Source organism: Labeo rohita, chromosome 7 (assembly GCF_022985175.1).
Source record: "Labeo rohita strain BAU-BD-2019 chromosome 7, IGBB_LRoh.1.0, whole genome shotgun sequence".
Taxonomy (NCBI): domain Eukaryota; kingdom Metazoa; phylum Chordata; class Actinopteri; order Cypriniformes; family Cyprinidae; genus Labeo; species Labeo rohita.
Window position 1 is genome coordinate 32,569,803 of NC_066875.1, and position 26,422 is coordinate 32,596,224.

Below are 26,422 nucleotides of genomic sequence, written 5' to 3' on the forward strand. Positions count from 1 at the left end.
AGGCCTGCACAATTAATCGAATTTCTAATCGTGATTACAATTACAGATGCCAAAATTATTAATTCTACTATTGATTCCATTATTAAGACTATTAAAAAGTCTTTATTAATTACAAAAAAAAAAAACACTTACATTATTCTGTTTTCTTAAGGTATGTGTGAGAGAGAGAAAGAGTGTTTGTATTTTTCCTACAGGTTATCATGAAGGTTTTTTTCCCTCATTGTTTTAATTTTTTACTTTTTTATATGTAAAGAAGAAACTATATATAAAAATGTGGCATGCAGTTGCTTCAAACAATGGTATAAAGCTATTCAAAACATCATTCAATGAAAATTGTGATAATTGTAATTGATAATCTCAATTACAATTTCAAAAGGGAATAATCAACAATTATGATTTTTTCATAATCGCGCAGCCCTAATGTCACATGATGCTTCAGAAATCATTCTAATATGCTTATTTGCTACTTAAAAAAACATCATTATTATGTTGAAAACAGCCGAGTAGAATTTTTTCAGGTTTCTTTGATGAACTGAAATAGAAATCTTTTGTAACATTATAAATGTCTTTATCATCACTTTTTATCAATTTAAAACATCCTTGCTAATTAAAACCATTCATTTCTATAAAAAATTTGACTTCAAGCTTTTGAATGGTATAGTGTATAATGTTACAAAGCTTTTTATTTCAGATAAATGCTGATATTTGGATCTTTCTATTCATCAAAGAATCCTAATAAAAAAATACTCAACTGTTTTAAATATTGATAATAATAATAATAATAATAATAATAATAATAAATATTTCTTGAACAGCAAATCAGCATATTAGAATGATTTCTGAATGATCATGTGAGACTGAAGACTGGAGTAATGATGTTGAAAATTTAGCTTTGATCACAGGAATACATTACATTTTTCACTTCTCTTTCATTTCTCTCTCTTATTCTTTCAATGTGCTCCTGTTTTGCACTTGCCAAAAGCAAGTGAAAATAAAGCATGGTACGTATTTGTACATGAGCGTGGTATGTATTTGTACATAACACAAGGAAAATTTTAGGCGTGACACTGGCCACATCCAAACAGGGCAAACCAGTTGTCCCGACCAGCGCATCAGTTCAAAGTAGGCGTTGTGTGTGCGAATCTCTCATTTCATCAGGTGTCTTCAGCATTGTCAGGCTTTTTATTCATCTTGGTTAATAAACAAATAGTGAGAGCGCATCATGAGATAATATCTGAAAGAAAATGCTTTTCCCCTATGTGAATGCAGCAGTGTTGTGGATTAGATTAAAGGCAGAGGGGTTTGTGCTGATGAGCAATCTTTGATGAATTCGAGATCGTGAGAGCGAGCGAGCGGCGCCGCAAGAAGCAGGCAGACACGACTGCGGCCCGGGGAAATCTGCATCCAGAGTAAGACCGATGTGGAATTTTAAAGCGGAGATGACGTCAATAAAGCCATTAAATTTTTCCATTAAACTCATCCTCCATCCTGTTAAACACAGCAGCGTTAGAACCGAATCTAGGAACTCTGTCTCTCGCTGCAGTTATAAACACATATGCTTCCACCTTCAACGAATAGTTTGTAAAATAAACATCTTCCAAGTGCGATTGAGCAGAAGAGCTCAAAGATGCTTCATCATCATGTCTGTCACTGTTATGTGTCCGCTGGAATTGTAACGTAATGGTTGGCTGTAAATGTGTGCGTGATTTGGTGACTCAGATGCATTAGCTCTCGGTCACGCCACTTCCCTTCAGTGGGGGAAACGGCATTATTTACCTGGTGTATCGCTCTAAAGTGTCACAGTGTGGGTGCTATTAATAATATAATAATATGCGTCAGTAAACATCCGTGTTGTTAAAACAAACTACCTAGCAAGCGTCAGGACTTCAAACGGAGTCTGACAGTTACCTTTTCTGAGATTAAATGTTTAATTTGTTCAAGTTGAAATCATGAGCGCCGGTCATTTGGAGAGGAGATGCTAGTGGATTTGTTGTTAGTGGAAACCTGGCAGTGGCTGAAATGAGTAATTTGACAGATGCAGCATCCGGATGGGAGGGAGGAGAGAGCCGAGCCGTGGGCTTATGTAAGATGAAGCTAATCCTTAGTGATTGGGATTATATAAAGTCTACATTCAAAGTGTATTTTATTCTCTCTCTCTTTCCCTCATATCTCTCATAGTTGCTTCTGCTATTTCCGCCTCTCCTTCTGTGCTCTTATTTTTCTGCCTGTATGTAAGAAATACTTTATCGTCAGGGTTTTTCAAGAAAGAATACAGCAGATTTTACATACAAATGCTGTTTTGGGCCGTTTTATTTATAATGCTGCTCAAGGAGGTTTAATAGTGGATTTGAGGATCTTGATTACAAGCATTATTTTTCTGTGCCATGAGGGGGCGGTAGTCTTCATAAAGCTGACATCGTGACCTTTTTCTCATGCTGTGAAATGTGATCAAATCTTTTAGTGCTGTTGAGAGTGACATCTCGTGGGTGAGTCATAAAAGCAACATATTATGTAAGAATTTATACTGGCATCTGCTCACTATGCATCTGTATATTAGCAGATGGTTTTATGAGCAGATTATAGATAGAACGGCAGTTGCTCTTAGTTCTAGCGTATACAAAGCGGGGGCCAAAAGTCTGAGAGCATGCTGAAAATATGGGATTCAAAATTAATTTAAATCTAGAAATAAACAGGATGTTGGAGGATTTGTAAACATTTAGATTATGAAACTTTATGGTCTAAAATGAAGAATCGTTTTTTGTTATTCTGCACTTTTTGTAAGTCAATAATTAAGCAAAGCTGTGACATTTATCATGTGAACTTTTTTGCACAAAGACAGTCATTTTTTCATGCTTCCATTTAAGCTTAAGATGCTTTTGGATAGCTCTCAATTCATGCTGGAGAGCATGATTCATTTTTACACATTTTTTGATCAAAAATCTGTGTAGTAAAAGGGATAGTTCACCCCCTTGTCATCCAAGATGTTCATGTCTTTCTTTCTTCAGTTGTAAACAAATTATGCTTTTTTTGCAGTTGTGAACAATCCCAGCTGAGGAAGAAGAGTCTTATCTAGAGAAACTTTCGGTTATTTTCATAAAAATAATACAATTTATATAAAAATACAATTTATCTTTACAATTTATATACAATTTATATACTTAAAAAAAAAAACAAAAAAAACAAAAAACAAAACCTGGATCGTATTTTCTCCCTCAACTTCAAAATCATCCTATATTGCTGTTTTACCTTTTTTGTTAAGGGTGTTTGATCTTCTTTGGATGTTCACTTTGCAAAGACTCAAAGTTCACTTTGCAAAGTTCAGGGAGAGCAAGACAAGACGAGCGTTTGAGATTAAAACGTATTTAAATTGTATTTTTTAAATGAAAATAACCGGTCGTTTCGCTAGATAAGACCCTTCTTCCTCGGCTGGGATCATTTACAACCGCATTTGGGATCGTTTGAAGCTGCATTTAAACTGTATTTTAGAAGTTCAATATCGGGGCACCATATCAGTCCATTATATGGAGAAAAATTGAAGAAGTGGACTTCTCCTTTAATTACTCTCCCTCATGTCATTCCAGACCTGTAAGACCTTAAATTATGTTTGGTCAATATTAAACAAGGATTATTAGATCACACAGCAATGTGTAATAACAGTCATCAGGCCGTATGTGCCCTCTGCAGGCCTTGTTGTAATGCGTAATGTACATTTAGCTCAGTTGTTTATAATACATTATGTATTTAAATAAAGCCATATGATTTCTTGCTTTTGATACTTTACTTGAACTAATTATTATTGCCTCATTGTTATTATATATGTAGTTTAAGTAATTTTAAAAGCTATTGTTCACTTACATCTACTTTTATTTTTACCAAAAATTAATTATAGGGCCCTATGAAATCTATTTGATTTCCAAATTCATTTTTTTCTATTTGAATTTTTCTATACTTTGTTTTAGTAAAGAAAAAAAAGCCTGTCTAATTAATTGAGTTTTACAGTTTTATTTTTATCAGATTCTTCTACATTACGTTTCTGGATTCCATTTTAATGGTTCCATTCAATTTTAATAATCAAAAGCATCTCCAATTAATTGATTTTATTAAAAATACAGTGTTCTTAAGTAAATTTTTTTTTTTTTTTTTTTTTTTGGGAAAGTAATTGTATAGATTAATCGAAAAATCATTCGATAGACTAATTGATATAAAAATAGTGCAAAAAAAAAAAAAAAAAAAAAGTATAAAACTTAACAGCCAAACAGGAGCTCTTCTCTCCTGTCTCAGCACTCTGCAAAAATCACACAGATTTTTGGTAACACTCAAGAAAAGTGGTTTATTTGGACAAATTCAAAAAAGGTACATGTGGGGAGCAAATAAAGCTTCAGGAGGGGACCAGGCCAAAACAACAAACATAAAAGGTCTAACTTAGGGGAATAGTACTTTCTAAGATCACAAAATAAAATTCAAAATAAACAACAAAAGTCTTACCTTACTCCCTTTCTAACCAAAACCAGGAGAAAACATGGACATAAAAAAAGGCATCCACCTCCCTACTGTTCCAGAAATTACAATTATTAAGTTTCAGCTTATGTCTCAAGTTATGAATTTACCCAAGCAAAGCGAAGTAACGAAATTTGTCCAAGTTGTACACTAACATCAAGGCAAACAGGCAACCGCTAGCACACATGCTAATGTCTGGGACAGGAGAAAACAGTCTCAGGAGGCAGTGAAGGCTAAGAAAAAAGGGGGCCTCTCCACAAAGTTTCCAGCTTTATCCACAAGCTCTCCCTCCAACAGCCAATCAGAGCAGGCCAGTAGTTGATGACAATTGGGACCAGCTGATCTTTATTAAGCTTAGCATTGAGTAGAGGGAGGAGAGAGAGAAAACAAAACACCAAAACACTTCCAAAAATGCAAACCGTATCAGTAACAATATCAAATACTTCACAAATATAACATAAAAAGAAATAAAAAATAATTACACCTTAAGACGTAACACCGTTACCATTGACAATTGTGCTACCAAAAAACACTGAAAAATATTTTCCAGTTCTCTGGCTGTTGTGCATGGTTAAACCTTTAAATTCACATATCCCAGAGTCCCTGGAAACCAGATTTTATTAATCCCTTTGGAGGTTTAAGCTCTGTTATCCTGCTGCTAACACACACTCTCCATGATCTCTTTATGTGATCTCTCGCTCTCTCCCTCCCTTTGGCGCATAACCGTTATTTTCCTCTCCGCAGTAGGAGCCGATAGGCCCCTCATTACGCCCGGCAGGGGCACATCAACATGCTTTTTAGTCTTAGAGATTAACATGCAGAGCCGGTCATAAGCGATGAACTGAGCTGGTGTTGGCAGTCCACTTCATGACCACTCGTTCCCCTCCCTTTATCTTCCGTCTTGTCTTCTCCTCCCCTCTCGTACCTCCTCAGTGTGTGTTTGTTGTTCTGTGTAACCCAGTACTGCTCTACTAACCCAATTTGGCATAATCTCAGTGCTGTGCTGTAATGCACAGTGGGAGTGTTTGTGTAAGTGCTGTCTGGATCTCTGTGGGTGTGTGTCTGTGTGCTTGTGTGTGTGGCTATTACGTAAATGCGATCATCATCTCTTGTAAGCTTGTCAGCCAGAAATAGACTGATGGAAAAATACAAAAGAAAGAGTGGTGTGAAGGATGTGAAAGAGAGAGAAATGGACTGGAGAGGCAATTAAATACGATGTGAAACTCTACCTGCCATTTCACTGACTGATGCTTGCCATTCTCCATTTCCTCTGGACCGTTACGTTATGGCTTTTTCAGCACTGATTGTCTGTAGCGCAAATAAAGAAAATTTCAGTATGAAGAAGACCACAACATCTGCTAAATGGGGTTGTACAACAGAGGTTGCTTTGTTGACATATAAACTCTATTATTCCACGTTTGGTTGCTTAATGATAGTTCAGGGCTTCAGAAAATCAATTACAACAAAACTGTGAGTTGTGATTGTGAATATTTTTTTTTTTAAGTTATGCATTGTCATATGAACAGCCAATCAGTAAAAAGGCTGATGTCAGTCTCATGAACCAGTAATATACACCATATAAACAGAAAATATGAGCATAGCAGGAAAATGGCTCATGATTTAGTGAGGGAGTCATTTTTGAGCTCTGTTACGAACGACTCGTTGACTAAGAGTGTCAGATTTAAACTGCTAACTCACCATTAGCGTGGGTTTTGGTTAAAAAATACACATTTTGGTCTGACTTCAAAAATTAAAAACACGTTATAAGTGTGTTCGTTGTTGCATACTAGTGTTGCATTTTTTAATCATATGTAAATTCATGTTCCATTCGCATTTTCTTGGTTAAATAAACATTACTTACAATATCAGAAAAAGGAAAAAGGAATTCTATTCAATTCAAAAATATTCTATGTATTAAAGCCAAGAATGAATCAACATAGTGATTTTAAGCATTTTACATTTATTACAAAGTAATAATTCAAGGCAGTAACAATTTAAGCAATATATTTTATTTGTGAACAAATGCTCAGCTATTCTTTTTAATAGTTAACTTTTAACTACTTTTGAATTTTTCAGATCATCATCAATAATCAAAGCTTGGTAAATACTGGCCACAAACGTTTTTACTTTAAAGATTAACTTTAAATTTCACCAAGCTGATTACTCGCTAAAAACTGATGTTTTTTGATGTTTTTTGTAATGTTTAAATGTGTGAGTTGTTATCTTTGTTTAATTAGTCTTCCCATTAACGCCGTTATATTGTTCATTCAGACTGATTCGCGAACGCGGAACGCTCATAAACACAAGAGGTGGGATTTATCACGTGAACCAATCACAGCCGAACAACCAGTCATATCCAATCGTATCGCAGTGGAGGCGGAGACATTGCCTCCTCTCACCTGACTTTCCCCTATTCATTCTCATTGTCCTGCCACCAAACCCACGGCACGCTTTAGGGCTCAGAAGGGCCAAGAGACGTGGACTCGCTTTGACTTTACTTGCTGGTGTCACTGCTGGACAATGTTTCTTTAGAAAACCGAGTGATTTATATGCTTTCAAATGTTATATTTTGTAATATTGCCGTTGTTTTATTTTTGTACTACACATTTTCTTCCCATCCAATATTTTGAGGAAATACTCCCTCCCTTGCCTCCTCAGAGGAAAAGAGGAAACGCCCCTGATGTTCACATACTCAATCTTTCATCATATTCCAAAATAGGAAATCTTTAGAATGCAGCCGAAGATAAATCGAGAAAAGTCTTTTGTTTATTTGTCACATAACAAATGTAGTGAATGAACTGTACTTGAAATCCTATTAATATTTCGAACAGAAAACATAGACTATGCACTGTAATGAGATGATTTCTGAAGAACATTGTTTATCAGTGATTGCCAGTTGTAACTTTTAAATTATTGATGCAATTTTTTTGTCGCGTTTGTGACCAGTCTGAAGCCCTATAAATTGGTACGTTTGCATTGTGTAGTACAAATACACACATAACCTTTCTTGTTTTAAATATAAATAATTTAAGTAATTAATGAATTTAACTAATAAATTATATTGAGTTTTATTCATTGATATCAGTTATCTAAGTAAATAATTTTTCTGCCAAGTACATTAGCTAAGCTGTTGTTTACTTTTGCAAAACAAAGTAGAAACTTGGCACATGAATATAATCTGCGGTCACAGTTACAGGTTTATCTTCATTTAACAACGGCTTCCAACGCAGCTCATCCAATCAAAATCCAGAGTCTGAACTATCCGTTTTAAATCATTTCCATTTTTCAATATGTTTTATTTTTGCTTGACGTTAATGAATTCAGGGGTTTATCAGTATGTTTGAGCCCCAGGGAGTGTGTACAGCTAGTGCAAGAGCCTGTCAAAAATATCAGTGTGATCTTCAAACTGCAGCGAATACCTGTCATCAGTGTAACTGACAGTTGCTGATGCTAACATAGTTAAGAGTTTAAAGGGGACTGTAAGAGTCATACAGAGTGCAAGAGAGAGACGAGAGGAGTTGTAACAACATTACGGCCTGCATTCCAGCTTCATCTCATGGTCTAGAAACCATGTGTAAGAAAAGCATGTCCTGTGAGCATGTGCGTCTGTTTGAACCCTTTGACCCCTGGAAGACCCACAGTGTTGGACTGAATTATAAATTGCCCTTTTTTTGTGGAGATAAGCATTTGACGTTATGCCGCAAAAACACAGAGAATTAGATGGTGACTAAAGTTTTTCTTTACTTTAATTGATTAATTTTGTTTTCAGTTATAGCAGAATTTAGTCATGCTTTCCTAGCAAAAAAAAAGTAATATATTTAAAATACATTTATTTCATACTAAGTACAGCTCAAATCTATTAATATTTAACAATGCACATTTCTTAATATTAGGCCTAAATGTGTTTTAATGTCACTATTGATGAGGACTGTATGATCTTTGAATAATGTCTTTAAATGCAAGTATACCTGAAGTATAATCGCAGTAGTTCCACTTTAGAACAATCAGATATACTTCAGTATATCTACAGTTGGACTTCAGCACTACTTCTGCATAAATTAAAGTGCATTAAGTACAAAATTAGTTGTTCCAGTTTAGCAGACTTTAAGTATACCAGTTTAGTGTATCACACAGTATTTTTATTAAGTACATAAATATGTCAATGTATTTTTAGTATATTTAGTATGAAATAAGTGCATTTCAAATATATTTTAGTATTTTTATTTTTCACTAGGGTCACTATAATGTTACTATAATAAAAAAGAACTCTCTTAAAAGCTATGTCTAATAATTATTAATGTTAATAATTAGAAAAACGTTGTTTAACCCTCTGGGCCTCTTCGTTTAGGAGTCACACAGAAGCCTTGAAATGTAACTTTTTGGGATTTTTTTTAGGAAAACCGAAAAATGAAATATTTTTTGAGGGGATTTTATGACAATATGCAATATTTATACAATTTTAATGAGCTATTTTTCCCATTAGAATTAATATTTATTTATATAATAATTGTATTATTATTTTTCAATAAATCCAACATTTCACATTAAAACAGAGTGAACGCTTTAAAATCTTTTTTTTTTTTAAGTGAGAATTGTGCCATTTGGTGTCATTAAAAAATAAAAACTTAATGTCACCTATATACATATTATACATATATACAGAGGCTTTTGGATTACCATTGTTTTTTTTTTACATATTTTATTAGGTTTTGCTTTTAGATATACATTTAGACATTCTAAAAGACTACTTTTTATCAAAGTTTAGATATTTTTGGTTAGATAAATATCAGGTTGCATTATGATTACAATCAAACATTAAAATACAAGAAAATTGCTCTCTCCATCTCACATATTCTCAAAATTTGCTCTGTTGTAGTCTTACCAGTTAATTTCTGAGTGTGTATGTGTTTGTGAGAGAGGCTCTTTTGTATTTTTATTGTTTATTCATTTTATTTCACGTATTTTCAAAATTTGCTCTGCTGCATTTTTATCAGTTCATTTCTATTTGTGTCTGTGTGTGTTTCTGTGTGTGTGTGTGTGTGCTTGTGTGTGTGTGCGTGGGTTTTGCACTCTTGATATTTTAGAGTGTCACTCCTTGCTTGCTGTGCACTTTTTTTCTGCACAGCGGCTGATTTGTAGTTGGTACCACCAAAAGATTCTCTGAGTGTTCGTATTTTTTTGTATTTCCCATTTATTTCCTATGTCGGCCATTTTTGACCGCGAAGGAGCCAAGTGTGACTTTTTTTGTGACCCTTTAACATAGCCGAATTATGTCCATGATATTTTTTATGTGTTCACATAGCTAATGCAATAAAAGTCACCAAGTGTCATCTCATTCCGATGAAGCTACAATTTTTAACATTTCAAAATATACATTTTTTCGGTCAAAAATGACCGAAGAGGCCCAGAGGGTTAAAAAATGTTAGATTAAGTGTAGCGTGTCAAAAATGCTGTCGTTTGAACTTTCAATTCATCAAAAATCCTGAAAACGGTGTGTTGTGGTGTTCACAAAAATATTAAACAGCAAAACTATTTTCAAAAGTAATAACTGTTTCTGGATTATTATTATTGGCTGCTGAAATCCAGCTTTGTCAGAAATATATTAGAAATATATTTTGAAAAACAAAAGCACCTATATTACAGTTTTTACTATATTTTAATTCAAATAAATGCAGCCTTGGTGAGCATAAAACATTATTTAAAAACATTAACAGATCTTATAGTAGTGTGTGTATAATGTATATGTATACATTTTATACACATATTTTGTCAGTTTGTTCATTCATTGGTAAGCAGCTTAGGTTGTGTGATGTATAATTTCAGCGTGTGAGGGAGAAGGTTTTGGGATTTGTGTTATTTGTTCAGGGAATGAATCTTTATGGAACATGTTTTTGATTTGAAGATCCTTCTTATCAAGGATTTTGTGCTTTGAGCACTATAAATACTTCATCAGTCATATCAAACAAAAGACTCTGCATCATCAGGACTTCTTCGTAAAAACAAAAGCTATTTTCATTAAATCTTTGCATTTCTGATAGGGACATCAGCTCTTAAACCTGGCAAGAATACTGCCCCAGCCTGATTAAACATTAAGCCTGAACAATGAATAAAACATATCAGATTCCTAAGTGTTTCCAAGTTAAAACCTCAAATATTTATGTCCTCACATCCCTAACTAACCCCCAACATGGTCAGCTCACCTGAAAAATGATCTGTTTCAAAGGAAAGTGCAACTCTAACCTTCAGTCATAAGCTCTTCAATTGGTTTACAGAGTCACTGTGTCAAACTCTCATTAGGTTTCTGACACCAACTGACTTTGACAACCTATTACTCTCATATGAGCAGGGCCTCAGAACTATTCGGTGAGTGGGAGTGAACCCAACCAACCTTGCATGAACCCATTCAACTCTGCATAACTCAAAATCATTTAAGTACACATCCATGTCATGCTTGGCTTTGATAAAATCAGTGAATTAAGTAATTAGACCCCCAGGCTTTGAGCTGAAGAGACCATCTGTAACATAGCCCTCATTGGCGGTGACACTTATTAATTGTTAAAAGTAAAATTGATAAGTGAATGCTCTGTTAACATTGTTAAACAAGGTTTATTTGGCACATTATTGGATGATGCTGGTCCTCTCAGCATCCGGTTTAAACATGATTGAGAAAATCTCCAAATGAGTAGTTTTACCTCAATCCTGAGGCAGTTTCTGTGTCATTCAGCTCTCGCTAATCTCTTAAAAAGATTGAAAGCACACATGTTCTCCCCTAAAAGCCATCCTAAAAAATTTAATAACCCAGTATGCACCATGCATCCCGCCAACTGACACACTTTTTGAAACCCAGTGGGCCGTGTTGTCTCAGTCTGCTTACTATGTAGGTGTTATATTGTAGTATGAGGAACTAGTGCATTTTTGTCTTGAAATGCTGTTTTAAAATGAAAACGATTCTCATCCATACTGGCGTTTCAGAAAACATGTCCATTCACACGACATGACTGAACATGCATGTTGCGTGGCTATTCATGAACACTGTAGCATCATGCTACGTAAGACAAAATTTATACTACGCTTTTACTGTAAATTTACTTTAATAACTTTCGTTTGTGATTTAATGTGTATTTTAGCCATATTATACTGCTGATATATGCTATTTGTAGTCTTTTCTATCAAGCTAATTGCTATACCTGCTTAGCGTTTCTCATGTAAACACCCTGTATTGCTATGAAAATAGGGATAATTATAATAAAAATCACATACAAATCATATACTGTCGTAACTGTGTGTTTATTAGCTTGATGTTTCATCTGAAGAAATGTTTTCCTGTTTCTTATGAACATAACTGAACATGGAAGTATAATAGACATTCGCGAGTGAGCAGCGAATGAGCTTTTCTGAGTCAGAACTAGGGGTGTGCGATATATATAGTCTACGATAATATCATAATTGTTGTTAAAACGATATGTAATTATGGAGTATATTGCAAACAATAGACTTAGACTACTGCATGTGTGCATTTAGAGGTCAAGTTTTTATGGCGTGGTTTAATCTATTAAAATACATTTAGAATTTCCTCAAAATTCAACGAAAGGGGGCAAACATGCCCCTGTATGACTTTTATATGTCTTTTATATTTATGTCATCTGATATAGTTAATATCACACAAATAGTATGTTTTTTTTTCTCCAAATATTAGCATGATGTGATAATGATTTTATAAAACAGTCCAATAAACAAGAAGTTAACATTAATTGACTTATCATTTTAGACACGAGTTCCTGTTTTTGCTCTATAGATACAAACAAAGCCAGAGCAGAACTTTTTACTGTACATCTCTGAGTAAAACACTACAGTGTTTGGTTATGGAGTCAAATAAGCCATTTAAATGAATCGGATGAATGAATGACTCAATGACTCATTAATGCAGTGATTTGCCACAACCTACTGGTGATTTTAGGTTTATATTTAAAGTATATTTTCTCTTTTTTCCCCCAAAAAATATTGAAAATATCATTGAATAAAATACCAGCACAGTAACATGCTCAGCCACATTTTGTCTAATTATCGTAATCAATAAAATTCCAGAAAATACAGAGATATCTTTTTTTTTTATTATCGCACACCCCTAGACAGAACAGTTTTAAAACGAAATGCATTAGTGTAAACATAGACTAAAATATATAGAAACTGAAAACTATTTGCACTGATTTATTGTGTTGGTTACATTTTGTCCCTTTGTGCTTTTTTGTTCCTTTGTGCAGTGGCCAAATACCAAATTTTTTGAGGTAATTAGTAATCTAATCTTGTTAAAATAAATTTGATATCGAAAAAAGTATCATTCAGGAACCAGTATCAAAGTCAAGGTATCAATATTGATATTAAAAAATTTCTAAACAATACCCAGCCTTAATCATTAATTTTGCAGTGAGTGTATGTTTGTATGTATTGTATATACAAACAAACACACATATGTGTGTAGATAGTGGATTTAGATGATTAATTTGAATCTTTTTTTAACTCACCAGTTTGTACAGCAAGTAATCTCACCGCAAGTACGTTTTACTGAGTTCAACATTTTACTGGGTACGAGGAGTCTGTCTGACCTTTGCTTTCTGTAATGTTTCATCGTTTATTGTGGTCTAATCCTCTCAGCTCTCAGCCATTTTTTCCATGCACATCCACATGCTCTCTGTTCTTCGGAGCATGGAAGGAGAATTACAGGGAAATTTCAATGTGAACAGACAGAAACAAAGAGACTCAGGGGGAGGCTGTTTGAGACTGAGACCGAGGAGTTAAACCAATTAGAAATGGGTGGAAAGAACAACGACAGGAGATTCGCTGTCATTTCGCTGCTGAGCATCATCAGATCTGAAGCCGCTTCTTACTTAGCGTTGCGGAAAGATGAGAACTAGACAAAGCGGGATTGTTTTTTTTTTCACGCCTTTCCTCGGTTTCATGAATAGATGGATAAATAAAGGTTTGCAGTCAGATTCTCTCTTTTCATCATTGTGATTTTCAGCTGGAGAGGGATAATGAATGTGCCTCCTCAAAAGCCTCAAGCCAGAACGTTTATTCTGACCCAGCTGAAAATAAGAGCTAGGAAAATAGAAAGCTCTTGTCATCAGTTTAATGAATATGCTGGTTTAAGCTTCAAGCAGTTATAAGCTCCTTCGTAAGATCCTTCAGTCATTTAACAAGTACAATACGCAGATTTTAATACAGCTGCTTTTAACTATATCACTATCACATCCATGATAAAATGAATTCTTAAGTCTAACGTCCGAAAGCTCCTGTCATTTACCACCTTATTATGTCTTTCATGAAAAATGTTGAATTGGTTATTAGTTGTGTCTCATTTGTCTCGTACTGTATGCTGTGAGTTGGACATGAACTCTTTTATTACTGAGTCTAATTTACAAGCAGATGGAAATTCATTTGGCACAAATCACTGGTTAATGCTCTGTTGATTGGCAGTTGCCATTTACCACTTGTATCTCGTTTCGACAGTATCACTGGTCATGACAGATTGTATTTCTCTCAGATGGACACTTTACATCACAATAGAGTTGGCTGTAGTACAATAGCCCTGATTAAAGGGAGTGGATGGATTAATGGTGATTGACTGCGCTGGCCTGAGTTGCCCTGAATGTAAAAGCATAAGCCAGGGCGTGTGATGGCTTGGGATTACAGAGTGACTTCAGTTCACTCCTGTGTGATTAAAAATACATGAATGTGTACATTATTTACAGTATATGTACTATTTCTTTCTGTTCTTTCTATTATTATTTTTATTATTATTTTCATGTTTAGCACTGTTGGTGTATACCAAACTTGTGGGCATCGTTTTTTATTCTCATTTTGCTTTTCCAGGCTAAATGATTTTTGCTATTTAAAGGAGGACTCCAATTCAATTTACAGATAATTTACTCACCCCCTTGTCATCCAAGATGTTCATGTCTTTCTGTCTTCAGTCGTTAAGAAATTATGGTTTCTGAGGAAAGCATTTCTGCTTTTTTTCTCCATATAATAGACTTGATTGGTGCCCCGATTTTGAACTTTCAAAATGTAGTTTAAATGCAGCTTCAAAGGGCTCTAAACGATCCCAGCCGAGGAAGAAGGGTCTTATCTAGCAAAACGTTTGGCCATTTTTTTCGAAAAATAAAAATTTGTATACTTTTTAAGCACAAAAGCTCTTGTAGCACAGGCTCTGGGATGCGCGTCCACGACACTACGAATCACGTCTAAGTTCTCCTACTACTTCAGAATCATCTTACATACTGTTGTACCTTTTTGCTTGTAAACAACGTTTGACTTACATGCACTTCCTTAGTCTTTGCGCATTCGCTTTGGGTCACTGGGACCTGTAGTTCCGTCTACGTTCCGCGTGACCTTTCGACTTGATTCAATAGTACGTAGTGTTGTGGACGCGCATCCCAGAGCTAGTGCTACACGAGCTTTTGTGCTTAAAAAGTAAAAAAAAAAAGTTATTTTCTAAAAAAAAAAAAAGGCCGATCTTTTAGCTAGATAAGACCCTTCTTCCTTGGCTGGGATCATTTAGAGCTCTTTGAAGCCGCATTTAAACTACATTTTCAATAGTTCTGACTTTTTTTTCCATAAATGAAAGTTTATATGTCTTAGTTCACACTTTATAATTCGATTTAACTCAACAGTTGTGAGTTTGTCAATTCTGAGGAAAAAGACAAATGTGCTATAAACTCATGATTCTGAACTGAGGGGAAAAGAGAGAATGATGAGTTGATTTTTCTTATCAGACTTGTGAGGTATAAGTTTGGAATTTTGAAATTAACTTTTTATTCTTTTATTCTGTCGTTTTCCATAGACTGCTATTATAAAACTGCCACCAGAGAGGCCTCGTCCACAAAAATGTCATTACTGTTTGCAAACACCGAAACAGGTCTATATATATGGCTGTATGAACTCTTATCAAAAGCCCTGCTTAATATTTATCTTATTTTTTGTCTTTTTCAGATGTGTCTTCAGCGAAGAAAACACACACATGTAAGTATAGTCTTGATGTAGGAGTACATTCCTGTGGCGACAGATGTTTATGTAACATACTTAATTTGCACGTAATACCGAATGATGAGGAAGGTAATTCAAGAGAGGCACTGAACCTCTGGAAAATTCAAGAAACTCAAAATGTTGACACCCACTTTGACATCCACTTGTTTTCTGCTTTAATCAGATTGTTTATGTTAATGTGGGAAAGTGACAATGCATGCTAGAATCAGATGGCTGTGATAATACTGTGATGACTGTGATAATAAACGCTGGTTTAAAAAGTGCTCTCCCACCAACACAAGTTTTTATGTAAAAGGATCATTGTAGTTGTGGTACGTACTATAAGATTGTTGTGATGTATCTGTGTAACTGCTTTTTGAAGTAGTGTTTACCAGTTTGTCAGTGGTGTAACTGATCTTTCTCACCTCCTCTCACTCGACACCATGTTTACCATATGCACACACTCTCTCTTACACACACACACACACAAACACATGTTTATTTACTTATATTTATGTATGTGTGTGTCTGTGTATAAAAAAAATACAGTTTGTAATTTTTCATAATTTATTGGTCTAGTTTATTGTATTATATATTACAATAAACAGCCATAATAAATGAGAAATTATTTGCATTTTTATATGCACACACATAAATATACATATGTGTGTGGTGTGTGTATACAAATGCAATTTGTAATTTAAATTATTTTACATAAATTTACATTCACATAATTTGTGACCCTGGACAACAAAATCAGTCATAAGGGTATCTTTTTTTTTATTGATTTTGACATTTTTACATCATCTGAAGTAAATAAGCTTTCCACTGATGTATTGTTTGTTAGGATTAGACAATATTTGGCCAAGATACAACTATTTGAAAATCTGGAAATATTGAGAAAATAGCCTTTAAAGTTGTCCAAATGAAGTTCTTAGCAATGCATATTACTAATCAAAAATGTTATTTTGATATATTTACAGTAGGAAATGTACAAAATATCTTCATAGAGCATGACTTAATATCCTTATGATTTTTATCATAAAAGAAAAATGGATAATTTTGAACCATAAATTGTATTTTTGGCTATTGCTACAAATATACCCGTGCTGCTTAAGACTGGTTTTGTGGTTCAGGGTAACATTTATAATTTATTTTATATTTTCTATTATTGTAATAATGTTGTAGAAATATAAATATTGTTAAGTTTATTTATTGATGTAATGCGCGCAAATACACAGTTAATAAATGTAGTTCATTTACTGATGTGCTCTACATTCCCCCTCATATGTGGGTGTTTATGGAAACAGAGGAGAGCCATTTCTTATATACTGGTTTCATGTTGAAAAGTTCTGCCAACATGACAGAAAAATGTTGGTCAAGGTGAGAGGAGCTGCACAAGAAGATAACTGCACACTAGCGGGATGCTTCTGTGGTTTACCAACAGAGACTTCCTGTTTGTGCATTGAATGATTTGAATTCTCCTTTACAGGATGAGATGTCCGTTGTGTACTTGAATGTACTGAAAGGAAAGTGTTATACTTATAACAAGAGTGAAAACAGTTTAGTAGTTTCGTACTGCATTCAGACTTTTAGTCGTTCTTAAATACGAGAATTTGGTGTGATAGTCACCGTGGGCGTTCGCACATGTGTGTTTGTACGCGAGTCTTGATGTTTGTGTTGGAGACACCAAGCAAACAAGCAGCAGCTGGGAGCATGTATTAGCATGTCTGTCCTGCTGAAGTTAAACCCAGCCCAGTGAGAGATGTGTTCAGGATTGCAGAGGGATGAATTTCTCTGTGAGAGTGTCTCGCACAACAGAACCCCGTCCTCATGCTGCTGTCATGCCCGTGAAACATGAGACCTGCAGAAGCAGCTCCAGCATCTCTATTTCAACTATTCAGTCCTCAGTTGGACAGCATGTGGGAGAAGTTTCCAGAAGAAACGGGAGTGAGAGGCTCATGTTGAGAGCGGTGGTTCTCTGTGAGGTGATTGGCTGAGAAAACTAAGATCAATAAATAAACAAGCGATCTTTAACATTTTGTGTTGTCTGCAGAAGAAATGCACACAGGTGTGGAGTTTGAGTAAATGGGCTGTCGCTTTAAAGTCTCATCTTTGAAACATGAGGTTAGCCAGCATGTTCTTACCTAGAGTCTCTGTGTTGCGTAATAGTGATTTTCACAACCGCAGAGATGGTTTTGCACGATACTTGGGTGATTTTGCTGTGTGGCTTCTTTGAGCAGAGCGTTTGGCCATGGTGGATTTTAGAGGGTGTTGTGTGTTGTGCTGGGGCCTGGCCAGATCATTAGCATTCAGATGGCCTCGTTCCCCTCGGATTCAGCCAGACCTGTATAAGGCTACATGCGCTTGTGCTTGTACCCCACACACACATATGGGTAGAATTTCAAATATGCCAGTTATCCTGTAGGCAAACACATGTAATTTCAAATCACTGCTGTGCTGCTGATGACTTTGCTATATATGGCTGTATTATGTGGGGATAAGAAAGAAAAACTAACTAGTGGTCAGTCAGTAAGGCTTTTTTTGCAGATAATGATGTCTAATGAAGGTGGCGGGTATAATGCTGATAATTGTGTATCTGTTGATAGGTTATGAAAGATAGAAAAATACAAATCCATTTATAAAAAAAAATGATAATTTCTAGGGCGGCCCCCTAATAGTCAACTAACCGCTAATCGGCAGAAAGTCTGAGAAGAGGCTTTTGTTAATCCACACGAAGTGGCGAAGTCACATATAGTCCAGATAGTTAATGGCTAGTCTATGTGGTAGTATAGTATATCGGGCAGGACCTCCATACACTCACCTATCATTCATCTACCTCAAATATGGCTTTTCATCTTTCGAAAAGATGCATGTAGTAGCAACTTTATGTGGCTGCTCAATCTAGTTAACCTAGAAAAATGTGCGCTATTCAAGTGTCTGTGCGGAGTGCGGAAGTTGAATAGTAGTGCGCTTACTGCATGACAGATGAATGCGCCAGTGCGGTCACTTGCTCTTAAAAAAACTCATTAAAAGTCATTTTTGGTAGGGCTGCACGATTAATCGAATGCGATTTCCATGCGCATTCTGTCAGTAAAGCTGGTTTGGTAATCAGCAGTAAATTTACATCACCTGGTTTCAAATGGAGCAACATTTACTACACAGATTTGTAGTTCACTGGTAGTAGTTCACAGACGATGTTATTGTACGATTATGAAATTGAAGGAAATCATTCACGATAATGACAGCTGTTTGCATAGCTTTTCAGTGAACTATTTGTAGTACATCTCAAAGCATGTGAAAATACTGCATTTAATAACATGTTGCAAACTTGCTTCATAACGTCAGTCGAGTGTTTGAAAAAAATCCTTCTGTGAGATGATGTGGCTTCTTACACAGAATAAGGCACACAACATATTTCATAGTATTCTAAGCAGTGATAAAGGCATAGCATTATAAATATACTTTATTATAACGAAAATTAAAATAATAAGAACTCAAATAAACCATATATTGTCGTAGTCGTGTGTTTATTAGTCACGTTGAATCAATAGAAGCAGTTAAATCTTCTGTTCATTCCGCTGCAGCGATAAGCGTTTCCTGGGTTTCTTATTTGGGTGTATTTGGAGTTTTTGCTTGTTTACTTTAGCCGCATTTAGCCGCGTTTAGCCGCTAAACTTGCTAACTAGCACATTATTAGGAAAGGCGATCGCAAAGATTCATAAAAAACCTCTTATACTCACTTCTGCTGTAAGTGAAGTTGAATCACGAATGATTCGCACAAACATAGACGGATATATGTAGATCGGGAGGTGCATTCCCTTCACAAACAAACGGAATTAACTGCATCTTCAGCAGCTCAGATGTTGGGAGTAAATGATGACTACTGCGTTTATTATTACATCCAGCAAACACAATTGCTCAATTGCTCAATTCTTGTGTAACTTACAACCCTGCTCTGGCATCAAAACATGAAGGTTGGACTATTACAACTGATCCGAGGTAAAACGCTCATGTCAATCAATTATCGTGGGAGCGGCCTCTGCGGGTGTCGTAACAATGACAGGCATCTGAAAATGGCTTGATTTGAAAAAGGGAATATTATTTTTACAGATTAATGATAAGCCACTGCATGGATTTTTATCATTATAGGGTAGATTTGTACATACACTGCCAACACACATTGATGTTCAAACAACATGAAAAAGTGAACTTAGCATCCGATGACCCCTTTAAGTTTGAATAAATCTTTGATTAAAAAATCTTTAGGTTTGATTAAAAATGTCATTAAAGTTTTAATGACAGCCACCATTTAAATGTTTATATTTCAAAAAATAAATTGGAAATATAATTATGTCATTTAAACGTAACATTTATTTTAGGTTAATATTTTTTTCCTTGAGAAAATTTGCCATGTAGTGTACCTAATACATATAACAAATGACGAATATTGAATCGAATCAAATCAGAATTGAATTGAAACGCAAGCTTGTAAAGCTTTGAATCGTGAAATTTGTGTCGAACTGCAGCCCTAATGTGTTTAGTATATATTGTTGCATTAAAAATATATGAACTTGTAAATTACAGTGAGTTAATTGGAGTAAATAAAGTGGAGTATTGAATTTAAGTTGTGTATTTAAGATATTTTAATAAAAATAAGATGTATACATAAATTAAATTAATAATTAATAATTCTCTCCCTCTGTCTCTCTCTTTCTCTCTCTCTTTCTCTCTCTCTCTCTCTCTCTCTATATATATATATACAGTAGTCAACATTTGAAGTGGATCAGAAAAGTTCATCAAAATTGTCCTAAGCCAAGAACAGATATTGTTTTTCGTTTTAGAAAAACTTTGATAAAATATTTTGATCCACTTCAAATGTTGACTACTGTATATATATATAGACACAGTCAAACAAAAAATTATTCAGACGCTAGATATAATTTTTTCTATTTTTTTACTACTGGGTGCAGGACACTATAGTTCATTTATGTAAATTCTTCATACAGTGGACTACCTGTAAAATGTATACAAATTTGGGACCAAAAATATGATTTGACACTTTGACCTGACCATGTTTCGTTACATAACTTTATATATATATATAATAAATTAATTTGTAAAACTTATATAATAAGTTAATTATATAATAATAATAGTGATGACATATCAGCAAAGAAGTCAATCATTACAGATGGTGTGATAAGGGCGACAGGCAACCGATGCCTTGTGTGTTACCATTAAACACTCTCATTGAGGAAGGAAAAGTGTTTCAGTTTGGTCTGACACTGTGAAGCCTCACCTGCAGACAGCTTCCTGCATACAGTATAGTATCATGAAAACATTGCAGAGCGTTGCAAGGTGAGAGCCAAGACTCACCCTTTAAACCACGCAGTCAACTAAAACCTCACTAACTCATCCGCCATTGGATGACAAAGCTGTCACTCAAAGATTGAGGGGGCTGGACGAAAGGGTTTTAGTCCTTATGTCACGGTCACATGGATTCTCATGCGGTAGAGAGACGAGAGGCAGAGGGAGGCACAGCAGCGCTCCCGTCAGTCAGCAGCACGACGCCTACGTCCCAACCTGCACATGCTCTTGAGGCGAGGCTGTTGACGGTCCTCTGCGTGGCCACGGAGCCTCAGGATGTACTTAATGATCACAGCCATGAAAGGTAGGAGAGGGATTTCCAAGTTAGGATAGCCGTGTGTGTGCGTGTATGTCTGTGTGCGCACATCTCTGAGATCTCGTGTTAATGTTTCTTTAATGTTTTGCGCTGCTAATGTCTCTTCTTGCATGTATAATGTGGCTGTTTTGCTTTCAAAACATCTCCTGGACTCTCCCATGTGCTGTTTTGCATGTCCATTTACATGTTTTCTATGATTTTGAATTGCAAAGTGAATATTAGATCTTTTGTGATCTGTAGAAATGTGTTTAAAGGAACATCTCAGTCATTCTGAAACTGCCGTGAGCATAAGTTATTAAGTCAGCAAGTGTGATGTGATGTGATGCGATGGCGTCCTTCTGACAGCTCATACATGGGCAGCCATGTTGGCTGTTTGGCATGGTATGGGAATGTTGCCATGCTGAATGATTGGGGAATGTTGTTCCACTGACCTATTTATGGCAGGCAGGGGTGGACTGCCATAGGAGCGCCTGGCTGTTTATTCCACCAACGGCTGTGTCTTACTTAATCCCCCCCACCCCCCACTCTGAATCACCACGCGCATACACACACAGGCAATGCAAAGTCTTGCTGGCAGCTGTCATTATCTATTAGTGATAAGGTATAGGGCAGTGGAACATCTGTGCGAGCCTCCGCTGCTTCTCTCTCAAAGAGATTACAGATTATTTTGGCACTTCAGACGCATCCTCCTACGCTGTTTTCAGATCAGCTAAAAAAAAATGTATGGTTATCAACCATCTATTTTTTTTTGTCTTGGAACAAAGCTAGAGATTACTGTGAAAGTTCTGTATTTCCTTGGCTGACCTGCTGACATTATAACCGAGGGTCAATAAGATTTCACCCTGAGTTGACATGCTGGGATTGGGAACAACTGAAACTCACCTACGCTTAGAACACAGTGAGCGTCTTATTAGGGTTAATTATGTAGAATTTAAAGGGCTTGGTTGCCATTCAGTTTGATAATTTGTTCACTTTTAAGTGTTTCTATTCAGCCTAATTACAGATAATGAATGAATAAGTATTAGCTAGTAAGAAAATAATGATTAATGTCTAGGTGTTTGCCAAACGCTTTGATGATAGCTCGGTTTAAGCCTAATATGTGGCAGAATGTTCTTTTCTCCTTTGTTATGATGGAGTGTTTATCTCAGCCCGATGTGAGTCAGTGTTGTCAACAGATTACAGAAGCCCCAAAGGGTGGGAGGGAAGGGGGAGGGAACACGTGTGTGTGTCTGTGTGTGTCTGTGCGTGTGTATCTGCAGGCTTTGACTTTGGTTGGTTGGTGCTGTGTTTTATGTTTCCTACTTAGACAGCACATCAGCACTTTCACACCGGGAGAGAAACCAAACATGTTAAACCACAACATCTTATGAGGAGGAAGCGACACTTGCAAACAGAAGAAGAGAGTCTTATGTGTGTGAGAGAGTATGTGTTTGCGGATTATGGTACACACCTGTAAAATATTGGTGGGCTTGTAGGCGCTTGTCTGTAAAAGTGAATCAGAAATGATTAAAAACTTGTGGTGGACTAGTATGAGGTTTTTAGTCTCTGATATTGACTGAAGATATGAAGATAAACTTTACTATTCAATATGATGTGTTAAACATATGTTAAACAAAAAAAATGTGTGTGTGTATATGTATGTATTTGTGTGTGTGTGTGTGTGTGTGTGTGTGTGTACTTGTTTTTGCTACATTGTGGGGATCAAATGTCCCCACAAGGATAGTAAAACCTGAAATTTTTGACATTGTGGGGACCGGCCTGTACACACACTATAAAAATTAAATTGTACAAAATATTAAATTATTTTATATTTTATAAAATTTAATTTTACAATGTATAGTGTATATGTAGCATAATAAATCACTATATTAAAACTTAATAATTATATATTAGAATATATATATATATATATATATATATATACTTCATTTTGAGAAATAGTTTCAGAGGTAATTTTTATAATGTGTGTTTCTCTCTCTCTGTCTACATTATATATATATATATATATATATATATATATATATTTACTAATTTGTATTCATTTTTTTTCCCACAATATGAGGTGGTGTGTATCTATATAAATGTACACTCCCACAAACACACACAAATAAAAATTGTATTTCACAAAAAAATGTTATATTAAATATAGTATGTTTTATAGTGTAAAATATATATATATATATATATATATAGTGTTTATATGTAGTATAATGAATTATTATATTTAAAAAGTAATACTTATATATTAGAATATATATTTAAAAAAACATACATTTTGAAAAATAGAATATCCTTTATATATTCACGTGCATTATATATATATATATATACATTTTTTTTATTTCTTTCTTTCCATAGTATGAGGTAGTGTGTGGCTATATATATGTACACACACATACATTGTATAGTGTATATGTAGTATAGTACTGTGTTAAATTTAAAAAAAGTAAATAAAACTAAATAATGTTAAATATACATATTTTAAAATTATATTTTTGGGGAAGTTATGAATATTAATAATAATACTAATTATGTTTTATATATATATATATATAAGGGGTGTAACGGTATACAGATGTGAGATGGGTAGGATACATGAGCACAAAGCTCCATTTCGCAAACAGTTGAGTGCGCAAGCCTTTAAAGTAACGTTATACTCCTTTGTCAGTGAGAGACACGTTCAGAATCAGCACATGAGCACTGTCTAGTGGTCTTCGTTTCCAAATGCGCAACTCACAGGATTCGCTGTTCTTCTTCTGGCTGTTATCAAACAGCGTTGCATTACTGTGGGCGCCCCTTCTGGTTTGAGGGTGAATTGCCTGTATTCGTTGTAAGGCCTCATGCACCGAACCGAGATATCCATACCGTGATGGTTCGGTACGAATACATGTATCGTTATACCCCTAGTATATACATATATATATGTACATATATGTATATATGTATATGCGTGTGTGTGTGTGTGTGTGTGTATGCATGTATGTATGTATTATTTTTCAAATTTTTGACTTTTGGATGATGTACAAGGGCATTTTCTCCCTTCTGTTCATGGTTGAAGTGATCTCAAAAATGGTCACCAGACAAATCAGTCACTAAGAATATCCACCACAATCGAATCTCTTCACACAAACCCTTGTATTGTTGTGCAGAATTCATGCGTTCACAATCCTCATCTGTATATGGCCCTCATGAACGCTCCTTTTCTGTAGTCTGAAATAGCAGCTCTATAAGCCGCGCTCTTGCATCAGAGCCGAACAGCGGTACCTACTGCTGCAAGACTTCAGCGGCAGCTCTGGGAGAATGTGCCTTTGATGTATTAATCCATAATTCAGACCAGATTAGCGTCTTGTGCTTCGGAGTAACTAATTACTGCCGATTGGTTTTACATATCTAATGAGAGAGAGTGAGGATGCCCTTAATGAATACGGCATGCAGAACCAAAGGGGATTAGCCCTTTCTGTAATCATGAGAAAATAGTCATTCTCAAACTGCTCCAATGCCTTTGCAAATAGAGTCCGCAGCTGAAAAAACACATGAGTCTGAACGTATGTGACCGAGAGAAAGGGAGAAACAGAGAGCGCTCTGATGGTGATGAGATGCGTTTTACTTTTTCATCCTGTACTGTATGCGCCTCAGGGCTGCCGGAACGACTGCATCGCTCTTCTCTAAATGGATTTCTCCTCCTGCTCTATTCCCCCAGCACCCCTCTCAACAGCCTCGCACACCATCTCTGCGTGCTCTTCCACAACCAACCGCAGCCGAGCCGCTGAGGGGCTCGTGCACGACTACGGCGCACAATCCAGTACACGCAGACGCCATCTCCAACTAGGAGTGCATTTTGACTTTGATATTTACCGAAATGCGCCGCAGCGCTGTCCTGAAGCAAGCTCGTGGCTTGAGGGAAGATGGCATTGTCATATTGTAGTTACCCAAATGAATGCTAGATGTTAGAAGAGCAGATTGTACTTACAGATGATGTCAGTCCCGTGGGTGATTTCAACAGTCATAGCCATTTTTTTTCTGCTTGAATAAATGGAGTGGTGCAATTCATTTTTTAAAATGTTTCACTGTTGTTCTGCTTGCTAAAGCCTGAGGTTACACTCTGCACAACAAACCTCAGGCCTTGTTCTCTCTACATTAGCAAACTCAAAGGTCAGGAGTTGTGGAATTAGTCTTGATTTGATTATGGTCTCCACTGACCTGTTTAAAGGTAGAAAATTGTGTTTTCAAAGGGCAAAAACAGATGTGCTTTGTCCGTTTCCTGTTTTATCAATGTGTCCTATTGATTTGAGATTGACAATAGTTTGTCTATATTCAAAGACTTGCATTTAGTCTGTTCTCCAGCACTAAATAGAATTGTAACTTTTTCCAAATAAGTTTCCCAAACCTGCTGGCCAATTTGGGTTGTTTGGACCAACAGGCCCGAACGCATGCCATTGGTTGAGCCAGTGTTGCTATGTTGGGCTGGTTGGGCCGCTCAAACAAACAGAAATGTTAAAAGCATCACAATGTTCTGGAGGAAAATTACTAACAAATGTCTTAATTAAAGCTGTCTCTGCATGTTAAGCTCACATAGGAGAAAGTATTGTAGCAAAGACAAATGCAATTTTTTTTTGCTGAAAGTGTGTTTCTGTCTCTTTGCAGCTCAGATTGAGAGTATTCCCTGTAAAATCTGTGGAGATAAATCATCAGGGATTCATTATGGTGTTATCACCTGTGAGGGATGCAAGGTAAGACAGCCAAAAAAAAAACCCTCATTCATTCATTCATTCATTTTATACTGTACACTACCATTCAAAAGTTTGGGGTCAGTAAGAGTTTTTATTTGTTTGTTTGTTTTTTTTATGTGACCCTGGACTACAAAACCTTAAGTCTTAAGTAGCACGGGTATATTTGTAGCAATAGCCAAAAATACATTGTATGAGTCAAAATTAAACATTTTTCTTTTATGCCAGAAATCATTAGGATATTAAGTGAAATTAAGATATTTTGTAAATTTCCTAATGTAACTGTCAAAAACGTAATTTTTGTTTAGTAATATGCATTGCTAAGAACTTCACTTGTACAACTTTAAAGGTGATTTTCTTAATATTTAGATTTTTTTGCACCCAGATTTTCAAATAGTTGTATATATATTGGCCAAATATTGTCCTATCCTAACAAACCATACATTCATGGAAAGCTTATTTATTCAGCCTTAGATGACGTATAAACCTC

At 35.5% G+C, this 26,422-nt stretch overlaps 1 protein-coding gene across 2 annotated transcripts in view; it reads left to right on the top strand.

Moving 5' to 3' along the window:
• The window catches only part of rorab (RAR-related orphan receptor A, paralog b), a 47,458-nt gene that overhangs the window by 12,488 nt on the left and 8,548 nt on the right, over positions 1 to 26,422 (top strand). Inside the window, exons 2-3 of one of the 2 annotated variants that reach the window (XM_051114312.1) lie at positions 15,487 to 15,516; positions 25,850 to 25,935. In XM_051114312.1, the coding sequence (XP_050970269.1) occupies positions 15,487 to 15,516; positions 25,850 to 25,935 (116 nt within the window). Of the gene's footprint in view, positions 1 to 15,486; positions 15,517 to 21,022; positions 21,194 to 25,849; positions 25,936 to 26,422 lie in introns of those variants that run through there. The other variant, XM_051114313.1, reaches the window with a different exon arrangement.